This window comes from Vitis riparia, chromosome 13 (genome assembly GCF_004353265.1).
Source record: "Vitis riparia cultivar Riparia Gloire de Montpellier isolate 1030 chromosome 13, EGFV_Vit.rip_1.0, whole genome shotgun sequence".
Lineage (NCBI taxonomy): Eukaryota > Viridiplantae > Streptophyta > Magnoliopsida > Vitales > Vitaceae > Vitis > Vitis riparia.
In genome coordinates this window covers 23,252,653-23,268,344 of record NC_048443.1, presented here as the reverse complement: position 1 = coordinate 23,268,344, position 15,692 = coordinate 23,252,653, and the positions used below count along the sequence as shown (strand labels likewise).

The window sequence follows — 15,692 nt, the reverse complement described above, 5'->3', positions numbered from 1 at the left end:
TTCTTAGAAAATATTTCTAATATAATAAAATCCTTTTTAAAGAAAAATTGTCATTTGACCCAATTTAGAAAGTTTTTAAAAAGTTGAAAAATTACGTTTAATACTTTCAAGAAGAATACTTATTATTTCAAAAATAATTTTAGAAACATTTAAACTAAAAACACTTTTAATAGAATATTCTAAAACACACTTTCCTTTAGAAACATTATTGGAAAGGATCACTAATCAAGTACTTTTTAAGAAGCACTATAAATAAATTTTAAATTTTTCTAAAAAAAATTATTTTAAAGAATTATTTATATTAAAACTATTTTTTTTATATTAAAAGTGTTTTATTAAAAGACTGTTAAATAGACTCTAATAGCTTATTCATCTATCATGCACTAATTCATTTGTCAAAAGTATTAGAAACTCAGAATAAAAATTCATACAAATCATAGGTTTTCATTTCACATAAATCATTATATGACATTTAATAATAGATATTACACCATATACCTTTCTTGATTTCTTAAGCAAAATCTTTCCACAATTTGAAACAATTAATTATATATTGACCGAAAAGTATCCTAGGGCTCTCACTCAAGAACACGCATTCATGTCTCGCATTAATCCACGCATGAATCTTTTCCCGGATATTTGGATCTTTCACCCTAAGGTACTTAACCCTTCTTTTAGGAACTCTCATTGAGGGATCATTCCCCTATTGCTTTTTATCTTTCTTTCAAACCGCCTATTATGGTGCCTTTTTTGCAAGTTATACCAATCCTTTCAACACTCTCAATGTTGCTTATCCTACATCAACCGATTAGTTCCAACAAAAACAAAGTATATCTCATTACAACCGAACATATTTCAATCATGAGCAATAAATCACAATCAAAATTTCTTATACTCAAATGCAAGACATAAGCAAAACTCCCATGTGTAACAACACACTTTGTAAAAAAAATTGTAAACATCTCAATTTAGTTTAAACTTCATGTGTAATAATACACTTTGTAAAATAATTAAAACTAAGTTTTAGACAAAATTTCCCTACTTCTTTCAGTGACTTAATTTCAGTTTTATTCTTAAAGAAAGTCTTACCATTTACCTGTTTTTTATTTTCCAAAACAACAAAGGTTAAGAATAACATTTATTTATTCAGAAGAAACTATTATCAAATGTGCAATTTTAAAAGAGTCTTAGTATTCCCGGAAAACCAGTTTGTCACAACTGTTCAACCTCTTTTTAACTCATCAAGTTTTGCTGAATTCTCAGCAGCTCACTCAAACAAGCAGCTTGCTAAGCTATTAGTTTACTAACCATAAGGAAGAATCTATCGAAAACATCACTTATTCTTAATCATCTTTCAAGTTGATTAACAAGCTAATTAACAAATTACCCAACTTCTTTAACTTATTAATCAAATCAATTTACTAACCAAATCACTAATCTTAAATTAACCTTTAATTGAATTTAGGTCTTCATAATTTTAACCTCCTTAGTCTATTGTAAATATTTTTTAAATTCTTTACTATGTCTCTGTCAATTATAATCCTTAAATCAATAGAATGAATAATGTAGATGAAGACATTGAAATATAATGACTAGAAGTCTTAAATTTATGAGTTGCTGTTGTGACTCCTTCCATTCTTATCAAGTTTGATAGAAGTGGGCAAGAAAATAGACAAGAAAAATGGAATGGAAGAAAAGTAGTTAAGGAATTTTTTTTTTAAATGAAAATCTATGATTTATATGAATTTTGATTCTGAGTTATATAAAATATTTTATATAAGTATTTTAGCAATTCCTTTATGATAATCAAATCATTTTTTATCGAGTCGTAACTCACTTTATATATATAATTATTTTCTATAGAACAACTTAAAGGGTTTAAGAAGAAAGGAAGAGTTGATTTTTGGTATTACAACCAAGAGACCTAAGATGTCGTATTTTTGAAGTATAAGTGTTTTGGATATTGAAAGTATTTTATAATAGTATTACTAGAAGTAGGAAATATATGTAAAGATGTATCCAATCATTTGAATGGACGTATAATGTTTAATGGAACGGGTAAATATGCAAGTTCCAATATTTTTTGATCTTGAGGTGTTATGATTAATTTTAGGTATGTTTATAGTTAAATTTATGAATTTCCACTTATGGTACAACAAATATTATTTAATTATGTTAATGGTTATTTAATGAAGGAAAAACTAAGTTTTAAAATTGAAAAAATACGAAGTTAAAAACATGAGAGAAAATAGTGTAGGTAAGCTTATAAGTTATGGGTGTGCAATTTAATTTGGAGATGAGTGGTGTTAGAGGTGAACTACTTTTACTCAATGTATGTTAAGTGCATTGTTTTAATTGGGAGAGGGACTTTGTTGCAACTAAGTGTGCTATTGCCAGTTAAGTGCGTTATTTAACTTATTTGAGTCGCCTAGCCTGCTATTTGAAGACATGATGCACTCTGGTGGGCCAATGTGCTATGGTGGGTTGGGTTAGTGCGTTATTGGAGGTCTATTACTTTTCTTTTGAATTTTGAAACTTTTAAAAATAAGATGTTTTTTTATACTCAATAAAATTCTTGAAGGATACATAATAAATAAATAAAAACTCTTAATCCATTGTACCATGTTATTTAAAATATCTTAATATGAAAATGAATTGTTAACATCCTATATTAGAAATATCATATTAGTATCCTTTAATTCATATTTTAAAATTTAAAATTATGGATTAATCTTTTAATCTTTTGTATTATAATTAAACCATAGTTTTAGAATTTGGGATGTGATAAAAATTCATCCAAAAGAAATACAAAGAAAAAATTGTTTGAATTTAGAAGCTATTATGAAAAATTATAACTTTGTTACAAAGAAATAAAATATTATTTTATTGATCTCTCAAATGTTACAATATTGCTATCAAATTCGTTTTTGACTTCTGGATCTCATTTATAACATGTTTATATTGGCTATATTATATAAGTATTTTTTTTTTCTTTCAGTATCTACCGAAAAGGTACATCAATAAGTTTGTTTTATGTATACATTTTCAAATCTCATTGTTTGTATACTAGTCCCATTTGTTTGCATTTTATACCTAGATCTTATTTATTTGTACCATTGTTTCATGGTCGATGCCTAGATCTTACCTTACATATTGAATGATTCAAATTCCTTTTTCGATAGTTACCAATGTAGTAACATAGCATTTTCCTTATATTTATCACTCTCTCTTGTTACCATGGACCAGATTTGGGCCAGCCCAATTAAATTAGCTCAGTCAATTTGTGAGTTCTTGAGGCTCTACTTAGCTTATCTACCCTGAACAAATGTCATCACAAAATTACCAAATTAACATGAAATCAATTTCCATTTTTTAAAAACTAAATGGATGTTTAGTAAACCAACTTGATAACTTAAAGTGACTTAATAACTTAATTTAAGTTATTAAATAAATTAAATGTATTTAATAAAATAACTTAATGCTGTGACTTAAAGTTAAAACCAACTTTAAGGAATAAGTAAAAACAATTAACTTATTTTTATATCTTCACTTTACCTTTTTACCATTATTTGTCCTAATTACCTCTACAATCTCTTTTATTATTCCACGACCTCCATTATTACTTGACCCCATTTGCCTTAGTTATAATTTATAAAGATAAATATGTCAATTTGATAATTTACAAAAATTTTAAGTTCGTTTTATTAAACAACTTTAATACTTAAAGTAAGAATTAAGTAATAAATTTTAAGTCAACAACTTAAATATAATTTAATTTAAAGTCAACTTAAGTTATTAAGTAATAACTATTAAGTTTTACCAAATACCCCTTAACTTTCCTCTACTATTCCACCTTAATAATATCTGGGTTTACTTTATTTTCATTTTTATTTACACTAGAACCAAAAAGATGGAAGATTGGAGGAATGAAACTAATTTTGTATGAGAACTATATTACCATCACCCAATCTAGTATAAAATGTTGAAATTATAATCCGATTTAAAGTAAAATTATAAAAATTTTAGGAATTTGAGAAACATTAGGAATTGTTATTTATTTAGGTTAATTTCTTATGTTAATTATGAGTTTTGGTCTAATAGGAATTGGAGCCCTAGTATAAGTACTATTAGTTTATTATAAATAGGTTTGTTACTATGTTGAATAATAAAATGCAATAAATTATTACAACCTTTTGCAACCAATCTTGCCTTAAACCAATCAACTTTATTATTAGGTTTATATTTTGTTTTGTAGATCCATTTAACACCTATAGGCTTCTTTCTAGTTGGTAGAATAGTTAGCTCTCATGTATTGTTCTTCTATATTGATTGAATTTCTTCATCCATTGCTTGAATCTACTTCTCATCATTTGTTACTTCTTCATACGAAATCATATCACAATCTCCAAATAAATGTGAAGTCAGCTTTTCTTAATGGTGTTATTGAAGAAGAGGTATTTGTTGAACAACCATAAAGATACATTAAGGTAGGGCAAGAGAAACAAGTTTACAAACTTAAAAAAACATTGTAAGGATTAAAATAGGCACCACATGCTTGGTACACACCGATTGATACTTATTTATTACGACATGGATTTCAAAGGAGTCCTTTTGAGCACATACTTTATATCAAATCAAATTCTAATGGTGATGTAATTATTGTATGTCTCTATGTGGATAATTTAATTTTTATAGAAAATTATCAACAAATGTTTGAAGATTTTCGGAAGACAATAAAACAACAATTTGAGATGACAAATTTAGAATTAATGTCCTATTTTCTTGGAATTGAAGTCCAACAAACAGATGATGATATTTTTATCTCACAAAAGATGTATGCTATAAACATTCTAAAGTGATTCAAAATGGAATCATCATTAGCAATTCGTGCTCTTATTGTAGAGTGACTAGAGATGAAAAAGAAAGATATTGAAGAATTAGTAAATCCCATATATTTTAAGGACATAGTAGGAAGTTTTCATTATTTGACTTCTACTAGACCATATATTGTTTATGAAGAGAGAATTATCAACCAATTTATGAAAAAACTATGACATTCACACTTACAAGCAATAAAGCGAATTTTAAGGTATGTAAGTGGTATTTGTGATCATTTGAATTTTCTATTCCTACTCAAGTAACTTCAGTTTAGTGGGTTACACAGATAACGATTGGGAAGGTGATGTAAAGACTACAAAGAGTATCGCTGCTTTTTTTTTTTTTTTTTTTTTTTTTTTTTATCTTGGAACAAGATCATTTTCATGGTCATCAAAGAAACAATTGTGGGGATTGAGTGCCTAAAAGCAAGACATGATCTAACAAAGTTAGATTTAACTGTCTACTTGTTATCTCTTTGATATATTAGCATTGATTTGAGTATTCAACTCATGTCTCTCATATTGTACATGACTTTGGTGCATTAGGAGTTGCATAAAAGATACTAATCATGAGTTCCTTGTAAGTTAATAAATTGTCCACAATCGATTCATATATTTGGGCAAAATAGAGATTGTAATGTGCCACCTCATAATTGAAGGAATGACTTGTCTTGGCGTTTAAGATGATTTCCCATGTCTAAATGTTATTTAGATAAAATATTGGAGTGTAGTTAATTCTCTTTAGTGAAATATTGAATCAATTTCAGAATTAAATTTTGAGGGAGCTAGTACTCTTATGGATCCCAATGGTCCCCGCTCTAAGCTCATATACTATGATAGCACGGTTTATAAGAATTGAATTGACTCTAGGTTCACTCTTATGCATAAGGGTATTTTGATAATTATGCGAAATTGCATAAGGGATAGTGAACAATGTCTTTGGATTAGGTTAATTGATTGATTTGATGATCCTATGTATTAATTAATCAATTATGACCCGTTTTGGACTAGATTAAGTAACCCAAACCTTGTTGAGCTTAAGTCACTTAAGCCTAGTAAGAGAACCATATAAATACCCCTTAGGGATTAGGGTTTCCATAATTTTTTGGTGAGAGCCTTCTTCCACCTTTAAAGAGAGAGAAAGAGAGAGCAAAAACTTCATTCTTTCCAAAACCCACACTTTGGAGTACCAAGATCGTGGTTTGAGTCATCGAGTGAAAAATCTTAGGTGTACGAGACTTTCAAGCATGTTCTTCACAATAAAGAATAGATCTGGAAACATCTAAATTTAGGTATGAGCATTGTTTCTCTAAATTTTTATTCTAATATAGTTTTTATAGCCATATGTTTTTATTACGATAGATTTAGAGAAACCTAAGATAGTTTACATGCACCTTATGAGATTTAGGGACAGGGAATGGAGCGATTTGGGTATTCCTACCAACAATAAGTTGTAGCATTATCAACTATAGAAGTTAAATACATGATAGTGACTTCTACAGCATGTCAAACAATTTGGCTTCACAGGATGCTTAGTGAATTGAAGTATGAACAAAAGGGTCTTACAAAGATTTTGTATGATAATAAATCTGTTATTGCATTGACAAAGAATCTAATATTTTATGGTAAAAGCAAACACATAAACATCAAATTTTATCATATTAGGGAATTCGTGAAAAATGAAGAGATCGAACTTGAGTTTTGTAAATCAGAAGATCAAGTTGTGGATATTTTTACAAAGTCATTAAAGACGGATGTGTTCGAGAAGTTGAATATGATGTTTGGTGTGATTGACTTTACAACTCGTCTTAAAGGAACTATTGAAATTATAATCTGACTTAAAGTCAAATTAAAAGAATTTTAGAAATTTGAGAAACATTAGGAATTGTTATTTATTTAAGTTCTATGTTAATTAAAACTTTTGGTCTAATAGAAATTGGAGTCCTAGTGCAAGTATGATTAGTTTATTATAATCAAGTTTATTATTATGTTGAATAGTAGAATGCAATAAAGTATTATTTTAGCAAAAATATCATCAATTGCCAGTCGTGTGAGTTCCAACATAAAATTTGTTTCTTCATTCCACAGATACAAGACCATCAATACATATAAGATTCTTCTATACAAGCTGCTATACTCCTATTTCTTTATCCATAATCCTTTGAAAGATGAAGACAGTAAAACAAGTTGCAAAACGTTTTCAAGAAGATAAAAAAATGAATGTCCATCAACTTAAACTTATGATACTTGGATTCTTCCCTTCTTTTAAAAAATATTATGAAGTTGGGTATACATCATTTTCCTCGTAAATTTCTTGGTTGTATTAATCTTCAGCATTCCATGTATGGAGGTAGAAAAGCTGTATCGATGAGCTGATAGAAGCTAAAGGAGATTTCATTGTGTGCTGGTTCCAATTCTCAGATCATCTTCCACTTTATCTCAAGGTGTATTTGTCCATTCTTAGAATTGATGAGATGATATTTGTGGTTGATGCGCCCATTATGCACAACGTCTGTAAGATCAATGTCCACATGCCCCATTGACTCCTACAAGAAGACAGTACTTCCACAGCTAAAGCTTAATGGAGGGAGGGGGAAGTAGAATTATAGATTTAGAAATATGATGACAATACCTTTGACCTAAAACCGATTCCTGATCGCTGGCTTATTACTTGAATATGGATCTTCTCGCTCAGAGGAGGCTCTTCAAGCATGAATTGGAATTCTTCATTCCATTGCGGGTCACGAGTCTTCTTCATCATCTGAAGGTGTACAAAAATCAGGGTAAATAAACTGGAAGTCTAAAACAAAAACATGCTGATAATATATTTTGCCACCTTTGTTTTCTTCTTTTCTCCTCTGAAAAGGATTACAGCATAAGGGTTATTGTGGCGCTGGCCCTCTACATCCTCAGCTCCTTGGATTGTGACCAAAAGTAAACCTGCTCCGCTTGGGGTGTCATCGTCTGATGTCCTTGATATTCTGCTTTCCTTCCTTCCATATCCATCCAAAGGCCCACTGTAACACTCATGGTCTTCTTTAAAAGGATCAAAGGTCAGCTCCACCACAATTTTACCTCTTTGCTTCTGTTGTGGATCGCTAAGATTTGTGTTCTTGAACAAATCCAGTGTAAATTCCTGTGTCTCATGGGGTGTTAACAGTTTCAGAGGAACTAATTGCATTCCCAACTTGTCATGTGCCCCCACCTGTGAATAAGAGCCAAAAAGGGGAATTCAATTTTCTTTCCCAAATTAAAAGCCAACAGAATAACCTCTCTTTAGCTTGGGGTGAAGTCTAGCTATAGGGAAGGAACTGTAAATCGGAATTACTTCTATGGCTCGAGCTTGTCTGAAAATGCAGGTGTGCTCTCTGCCTTTTTCTATGAATCACTTCAACAATGATGATCTTAAAGAAAATTCTAATATTGTGCACATTCAAAGGTTTGGTCCTAGCTTAAGGCTGAAAATGGTATCACCAGCAACACCGATTTGAAAGCACAAATGACCTTTTTGATACCTTTTTCTCATTGACTTCATTGATAATTTTGGAAATCCTTTATATGAAGCAATAAAAAATGAAGAAACAGGAGATAACCTTGTCCCAGTCATAAACATAGAGCTGAAGAACTTGAGCCTGGGGATCCCTCACTATGAGCTTAAACTTCTCATTCCACTCAGGGTTCAAGTTCTTCCTCTTGACAGTAGTTTTCTTTGCTGGAAGCCTTTCTCCACTAAGGCTGAGCTTAACGTAAGGATCAGATGAACCCAAGAAGTCCATCTTCAATAGTTTGAGTGCTCGAACAACCTTCACATGTAGTATTCCCACAGGCTTCTTAATGGCACCTCTATCAACAGAAAATAGATTAGATTCATAAACACCCAATGAGAAGTATTAGACTCAAATAGTTTAACAGCCTAATTTTCATGTTCTGATAAATCTCATTCAAAACAAACAGACTGAAGCATTCTAACATAAGGTTACATAACTAAGGCGACTACCCAACCTTTTGAGAAAATCATCCTGCATTTAGCTTTAAAAGCATGCACTTACATAACAAGAAAACTACAAAACCAGGAAACTTTCAAAAAGTAGCTCACTTAGAAATCAAGATAGGTTGTATTACATATCTCGTATGAGCTTACGTTGCAGCATCAAGAATGGGTATTTCAAGAGTTTGAGGCCATAGATAGAGCTTTGCCACTTCTCTTTTGATGGTTTCCTGAAAGTTCCCACAATCGTTAGTCAATGTAATGTAATAACCTATTCCCAACTGTGTGGATATTATCCATTTTGGCTCCAAAGGGGCCTTCACGGCTTTAAAATGCATTTACAAGGTTAAGAGGAGCCATATATATATATATATATATATATATATATATATATATATATATATATATATATATATATATATATATATGTAGTGCTTGGATCTTTTTCCCCTATCTGATGTGGGATTATCACATATAAACTGAGTTTCAACATCCTAATTTCCCAATAAAGTTTATCAATGCAGCACCTGAACAAACCGATAAAGGCCAGGTATGGACATGATGTCCCCTCCCAGTATCTTCAACCCAAAGTCTACATGTGGCTGCAAGTAAACAAAAAGAATGGAAAAAAAAAAAAAAAAATTGTTGTAAGTCCATTCACCCAGAAAGGGAACAAAGTTTCTGCTTACCTTCTCCATCAAAGATAGCACTAGGCTTGCAAAACATGGAAAGGTAGGCACAAGAGGTTTCAAAGTTATCCGCGGTGCAGCAAATATTTGTAAATCCACTAACTGAGAACAAGCATAATCAATCTTCCGGCAGAAAAGAGAGATACATTCTCTATTTATACGAGCTAAAAACACACATTCTGCTGTTAAGGATTGTGTTTAGGCTCTTCTGACCTGAATTGTAATTCGGAAAGGCAACCATTTTAGCACCAAAATTATGTTGGGATTGCCAGCCCATTTGATCGCTGGTTCCATGGCTAACTCCTTCTCATTAGTCTCATACACCTTAATACCTGCCAATTTGTAAAGGAAACCAAACTGAAAAATCAAACAAACTAAAGCAGTCTCACTGAGAAATCAAACATAATCTCTACTATTATGTTGGAAATTGAGACCAAATATTCATTTCTTTGTTGTCTGCTTGAGCATGCTAGACACGAAACTAACCCAATGAAACTTTTTGGACTCAAAAAAACTATTCAGTCAACAAGTAGATGAACCCAGAGCATACTCACCATGAAGTATAGGAGGAAGGGTTCCAAGACTTAGCTTCTCAAACTCAATTGCTTCAATCTGATACTTCCCAATGTATTCATCAAATATGGGCTGTGCCATGTATCTAATTGTGTCACAAATTGCCTGTACATTGAAACAGCCTGAAGCTCAATATTTCAATTTTTAAAGGATTGAAACCTGTTGAGCTAATGGAATCACCTTATCAAGGTAAGGCCACATATTCAAGATAAACTTGTTTAGCCAGTCTACCTGCATAAACACAAACGTATAAGAAAGACAACCAAAATCATGATTATGATTATATGTAAGATCAAAAAGTGATACTTACTCGATCGTAGTTGGGATTTTTCACCCAGAATGGAAGTTCAGGGAGAAGATCCATCAGAGTGCTTGAATCAAGCTCAGAGAGTGGCCTGACATCTGGGTCCTGTGGGGGTGGATGGATTACAGAAAAAAAAAAAAAAAAAAAAAATTGATTCATATGACATGAAATTTTCAGATTATCGAAGTATGATGTACACATTTCCATCAGAAGGTCTTTTTATGTAGATTAAATCTGAAATTTTAACCTAACTAATTCAAAGAAAGTGTACGGAATAATTGATACATAGAAAAACATTACAAAATATATGATTGTGATTGAATAAATCATTTGATGCACTACAATAAAATCAACTACACTTATTAGGGATATAAATGCTTATATATTTCCGATTTTCTCCCCATAAATCAGGGAACACTCCAAGAAAATCTCAAACCCAGAAAATCTTGCCCGGAAAGAAAATTCTCATTACACCCTAATATATCTACTCCTTCAACTACTCCGAAATCTCCTCTTCTTAAAGAATTCTTCAGACTTCTCCATCTTGAAGAGAATAACATTACAATCACAATAAAAGAAATCCAAACCCATAACAAAGGATGCTAACAAAGAATGCTGACAAAGGATCAATAAGCAATCAAACACACAAACTATCACAAAGAAAGCAGTAAAATCAGATAAAGTTAAAGCAGAAAATTTTCTCGGAAAAATATGAAATTGATGATAAAGCTTGAAGGAGACGGTACCTGTACATCCTTGGGCTGGGAATAAACAAAAAGGAAAAACCCCACCAAAAGCCCAAATGGGATTCCAATTCCAAAACCAACAATATCCAATAAACTGCTCAGAAATCCCATTCTCGTCCACTCCAAATACCCAGGAATTGATCAAACAAACGCGGAAGTCAAGAACAGATGAAGTGAATGGAATGCAAAAGCATTGTCGGACGAGTAAGAAATATACAAGAGAAAATTATGCATGTATCTGGGGTAGGTTGGCGAGAAAAACTAAGAAAATTGGAAGAAGCTTAAACGGAAACGCAAATGAATAGAAGAGGCTGTCGATGGAACCGCCAAAAACAGACACACGCTGTTTGATACTTCAAAAGAACAACCAACTTAGTAATCATGGGATTACTCTGATTAAATGACTCCTATACCCATACTCTCAATTCATTATTACAAAACCAAGACTTGACCGTTGGAAGCTCCACATGGCAGGGCAGAGATGGGTGTTGGAATTGGTTAATTATTTTTTATCAGTTGGGAAGGTTTAGATTACACGGTGGAGGATGAGCTGGACCTCCTCTTTCATTATCATGATTTAACATTTATTTTTAATAACTAAATTTAATCCAATTTAGGAAGTAGAAAAATTTGGGTTGATTTTAACAAAAATGACTCAATAATTTCTAAACTTATCAATGAAGCAACCCAAGAAAATTCTGAAAAAGTAAAGCCAATGGCTCCACGTGATTATGCTCTATATTTTAATTATGGGTCCATCATATTGGTACTTGAAAGATCATTTTATGCTGCAGATTCTTGATTTTTTTTTATTTTTTATTTTTTATTTTTTATTTTTTATTTATGAGAGAGATAAAGAGGGCATGGAATATGAATATGACTCCACAATGCATGCTTTGAATTTGATGCCAACTTTTGCTCATATGAAAAACTATATATATATATATTAAGAATCTTAAATTTTTAAGAAAATTGATATGATTTAGTTTGATTGAAAATTTCAAATATTTCAATTTTTTTTTTTTTTGGGGCTTTTGGGATCCCACCTAAAAATATGTTTACCATTTTTATATTTTCTAATTTTAAATATATGCAAAATATGTACATCTTTATGAATAGTTGAAACTTTCTTGAATTCGTGGCATAGAAATCAAATTGGATTAGGACTTATGAAATTGCGGTTGAGTTGGACCATACGAGGGGCTTGTGATTTGTCAAATTTGTATTGGATGAAGCCAAAGGTTGAGAAGAAATAAAGGTAGGATGGAAAATGAAGTGTGTTGGCTTGTACTACTTGACAAGCTGGTCTTCAAGCTTTGTGTGATCGGATCCACCTGTGTCCAAAGACACCATTTTCAAACAACGGTTGGTAGTTCGGACTTGTACACTCCAAACTTTCTATTAAATTAATAAAAGATTATATGCTGAATGCTCATCTTCACATGACTCTTTCCCTGTCCCATTCTACCCCGAATCCACGATCTCATTAAATTAATATAAATCTGGTTTTAGTGTTGATGGGCCAGTACCTAAAAGACAAACACCCTGGATCAAATCCTGCCACATTTATATTAAGGTTTCATTAATTTACTTCAGGTTGGATCTTAGTTTTATTCTTTTATATCTTAATCTTATTATTTAAATTTATTTTTTTATACTTTATTTTTATTATTTATATCATGGTAAAACATGATATGTATATTGAACTTAAATCCTATAAATTTAAATATTTAGAAAAATTAATAGATCAACACGTTTGGTTTGAAGGGAAGTTGTAGTTTGAACTACTCCATAATTTTCATATTTGTTTCTTCATCTGGTATCTACTCTCTTTTTTAACAATTCTTTGGTATCTCCCCCGTCTTGTCATTTGCAATTCTATGAGAAGAGATCGTACCGTCAGGGAGGGTGCTAACCCAAATCTTATAAATTTAAACTTTTAAGAAAATTAATAATTTAACATTTATCACAATCAAACTGAATTTTTTTGTAAATACTTCTTTAGTGCTTTAAGTTATGTTTGATTGTTCAAGAGTATTACGAAAAAAAATATTAATGAAATATTTAGTTTTACTTGTTATATATAATTAAAATTAATTAAAAGTTTATGTATTTTTAGATACATTTAATCTTTATAAATAAAATAAGTTTTAAATAATATATAAAAATAATTTATGAACTTTAAATTTATTTTATATATTATTATTATTATTTTCTAATTTTCCTCTTTATTTTCTTTTCTGAACGAGCTTTACAACTTTTTCATATTTGATATGCTTTAAAATATTAATACGATTGAATCCCTAATAATTTATTAGTCAACATCTTCCTTCAATTCTTATTTGAATCTTCCCTTGGATGCTTCCAAATTTACCATTTTCACTTGACATCTAAAAAGATAAACTGGTGGGCCAATTGGAATTATCTTGACAAATCAATAATATTGTAATAAGAAAAAATAAAAATCATAATTTAAAGACTTTCACAGACCATGCTTTTCAATGAGGAGGGTGCTTTTATCTGATATCTTTTAAGTTGATGATCTGTTCATGTTTTCTAAAAAGCTAAAAGCCTTGTTGATGCTTTCTTTTAAGGAAAGCACTTCTGTGAAAAACTTGTCATTTGACAAGATATCTCTTTTAGCAAAGTATGCTTGTTTCTCTAAGGGTCTGTTTGGAGTTTTAATCCATTTTAAATGTTTTAGTATTATTTATTTTTTTAAATAAATATTATTTTCAGATTTTTTTTTAAACATAAAAATGTTTCTTATATGCATTTTTTTCAAATTTATTGCCAAATTTTCCTCCTATGTGAAGAACAAAAAAAATATATTAAATAATTTTCACCATTTTTCATGTTTTGCTCAAATTTTTAATAAAAATAGAAAAAAAAAATCTCATTTAAAAAAACATTTTATTTTTGGCTTTAGCAAGAAGCTAAACCATATTTTTCAAAAGAATAATCATTGACATTTTAAATATCGAACAATGGCTTCTAGAAGAAGTAATATTGTATTATCTTGGGTATTAAGCTCTTTTAGTGGATAAGATCTTTTGAAAAAAAACTATCCTAATAATGTCTTGCAAGCTTTTATTGAATTTAAAGAATACCTTCTAATTTTTAAGATCGAATCCAAATAAGGCCCAAGAGATTTTAGAAATTTTTTCTATATATATATATATATATATATATATATATATATATATTTGGTTATGTTTGATCCTTTCAAAAAAGAAAACAAGTTACTAAAAAAAACGATACAATAGAAAAAAAAAAAGTGTGAAAAAAATATAAGTAATAGAAAGGAAAAAAAATTTATTTAGGAAAATAATTTTCTCCTATTTGGTTTTTATAGAAAATAAAATATAGTTAAAATTAATTAGGAATTTATATATTTTTAAATATTTTAATCTTTATATAAAGATTTTAATTAAGTAACATATAAAAATAATTTATTATTTTTCTTCATTTTTTCTTTCCTTTTATTTATTTCCCCTATTTTTTTTCCTTTTTATTTTCCCTCGAATTTTTCAAAGAACCAAGTATAGCTTAAAGAAAATAAAAGGGAGAAAATGACAATGTTATGTTTGGTTGTAGGGAACTAGTAAGAAAAAAAAAAGATGTAAAGGAAAATAATTTTTCTATGCTTAATTTTACTATGAAAAATATTAAAGAAGTTAAAATATAATTAAAATTATATGTATTTTTAAATTATTTAATCTTTTTATAGAAAGGTTAAAATTAATTAAATGAGTTAAAAGTAATATATAAAAATAATTTATTAACTTTAAATCTATATATATTTTTTTTCTTCACTTTTCTCTCTATTTTCTTTCCTTCCTATTTTTCCTCATATTTTCCTATAACCAAATATACTCGTCCTATTTTCTTTGGGTAGAATTTAAGAAATTTTAAGGGAAGTATATATTTTAGTGTCCATTTGAATACATGTCTTGTTTTATATTTTAAAAACCAGAAAGTAATAGTAACTTCTATATAAAATTCAAGAACTTTTAGAGGTTTATGTAAAAAAGATAATAGATTTAAAAAAATCAATTTAGGTATTAAAAAACTTAATTATCTCAAATTTTAAATTTTTTAAAAGTAATTTTAAAATTTTTATGTAAGAGTTTTTATATTTTTTTAATCAAGAATCTCTATTTTTAACAATATAAAATAATATCAAAATAAAGCCTTAATAATTTAAATTTTGGAAAACCAAGCACAATATTTTTCTTCACATGATATTTTTTGTGATTTAAATTTGTCAAAGAAAAACCTAAATGAAAGAAGTTTATGGAGAATGGTTCGTCATTGGCTTATTGCAACTTTGAAATAATGATTACAAAGTGGTCTTTTAAATACAATAGGAGTTTTACCATTGGGAATCTACAATTTAGACAACAATGATTATAACCAAGATAACTCAACTATTAAGTTGACTAAACTTCTATACTTAGCTCTAATGGAGGATCTAGTCACTATGAGCTGCTTTTTGGAATGTCAAGATACAAA

General features: G+C 29.5%; 1 protein-coding gene across 3 annotated transcripts; it reads right to left on the bottom strand.

The window, feature by feature from the left end:
• Positions 1–6,928: 6,928 nt before the first annotated feature.
• Positions 6,929–11,508, bottom strand: LOC117927508 (synaptotagmin-3). Of its 3 annotated transcripts, XM_034847039.1 has the most exons (12): positions 11,178–11,508; positions 10,438–10,536; positions 10,308–10,358; positions 10,109–10,232; positions 9,768–9,886; positions 9,555–9,656; positions 9,393–9,467; positions 9,019–9,095; positions 8,471–8,720; positions 7,714–8,082; positions 7,510–7,638; positions 6,929–7,423 (listed from the first exon to the last, which is right to left on the bottom strand). In XM_034847039.1, exons 1-12 carry the CDS (start codon positions 11,286–11,288, stop codon positions 7,295–7,297), a joined length of 1,635 nt encoding a protein of 544 aa, XP_034702930.1. In that variant the 5' UTR covers positions 11,289–11,508; the 3' UTR covers positions 6,929–7,294. The 3 variants fall into 3 exon arrangements, with proteins under 3 accessions (XP_034702930.1, XP_034702929.1, XP_034702931.1); XM_034847038.1 differs by having other exon boundaries at positions 9,393–9,656; XM_034847040.1 differs by lacking the exon at positions 9,555–9,656.
• Between the last annotated feature and the right edge of the window lie 4,184 nt (positions 11,509–15,692).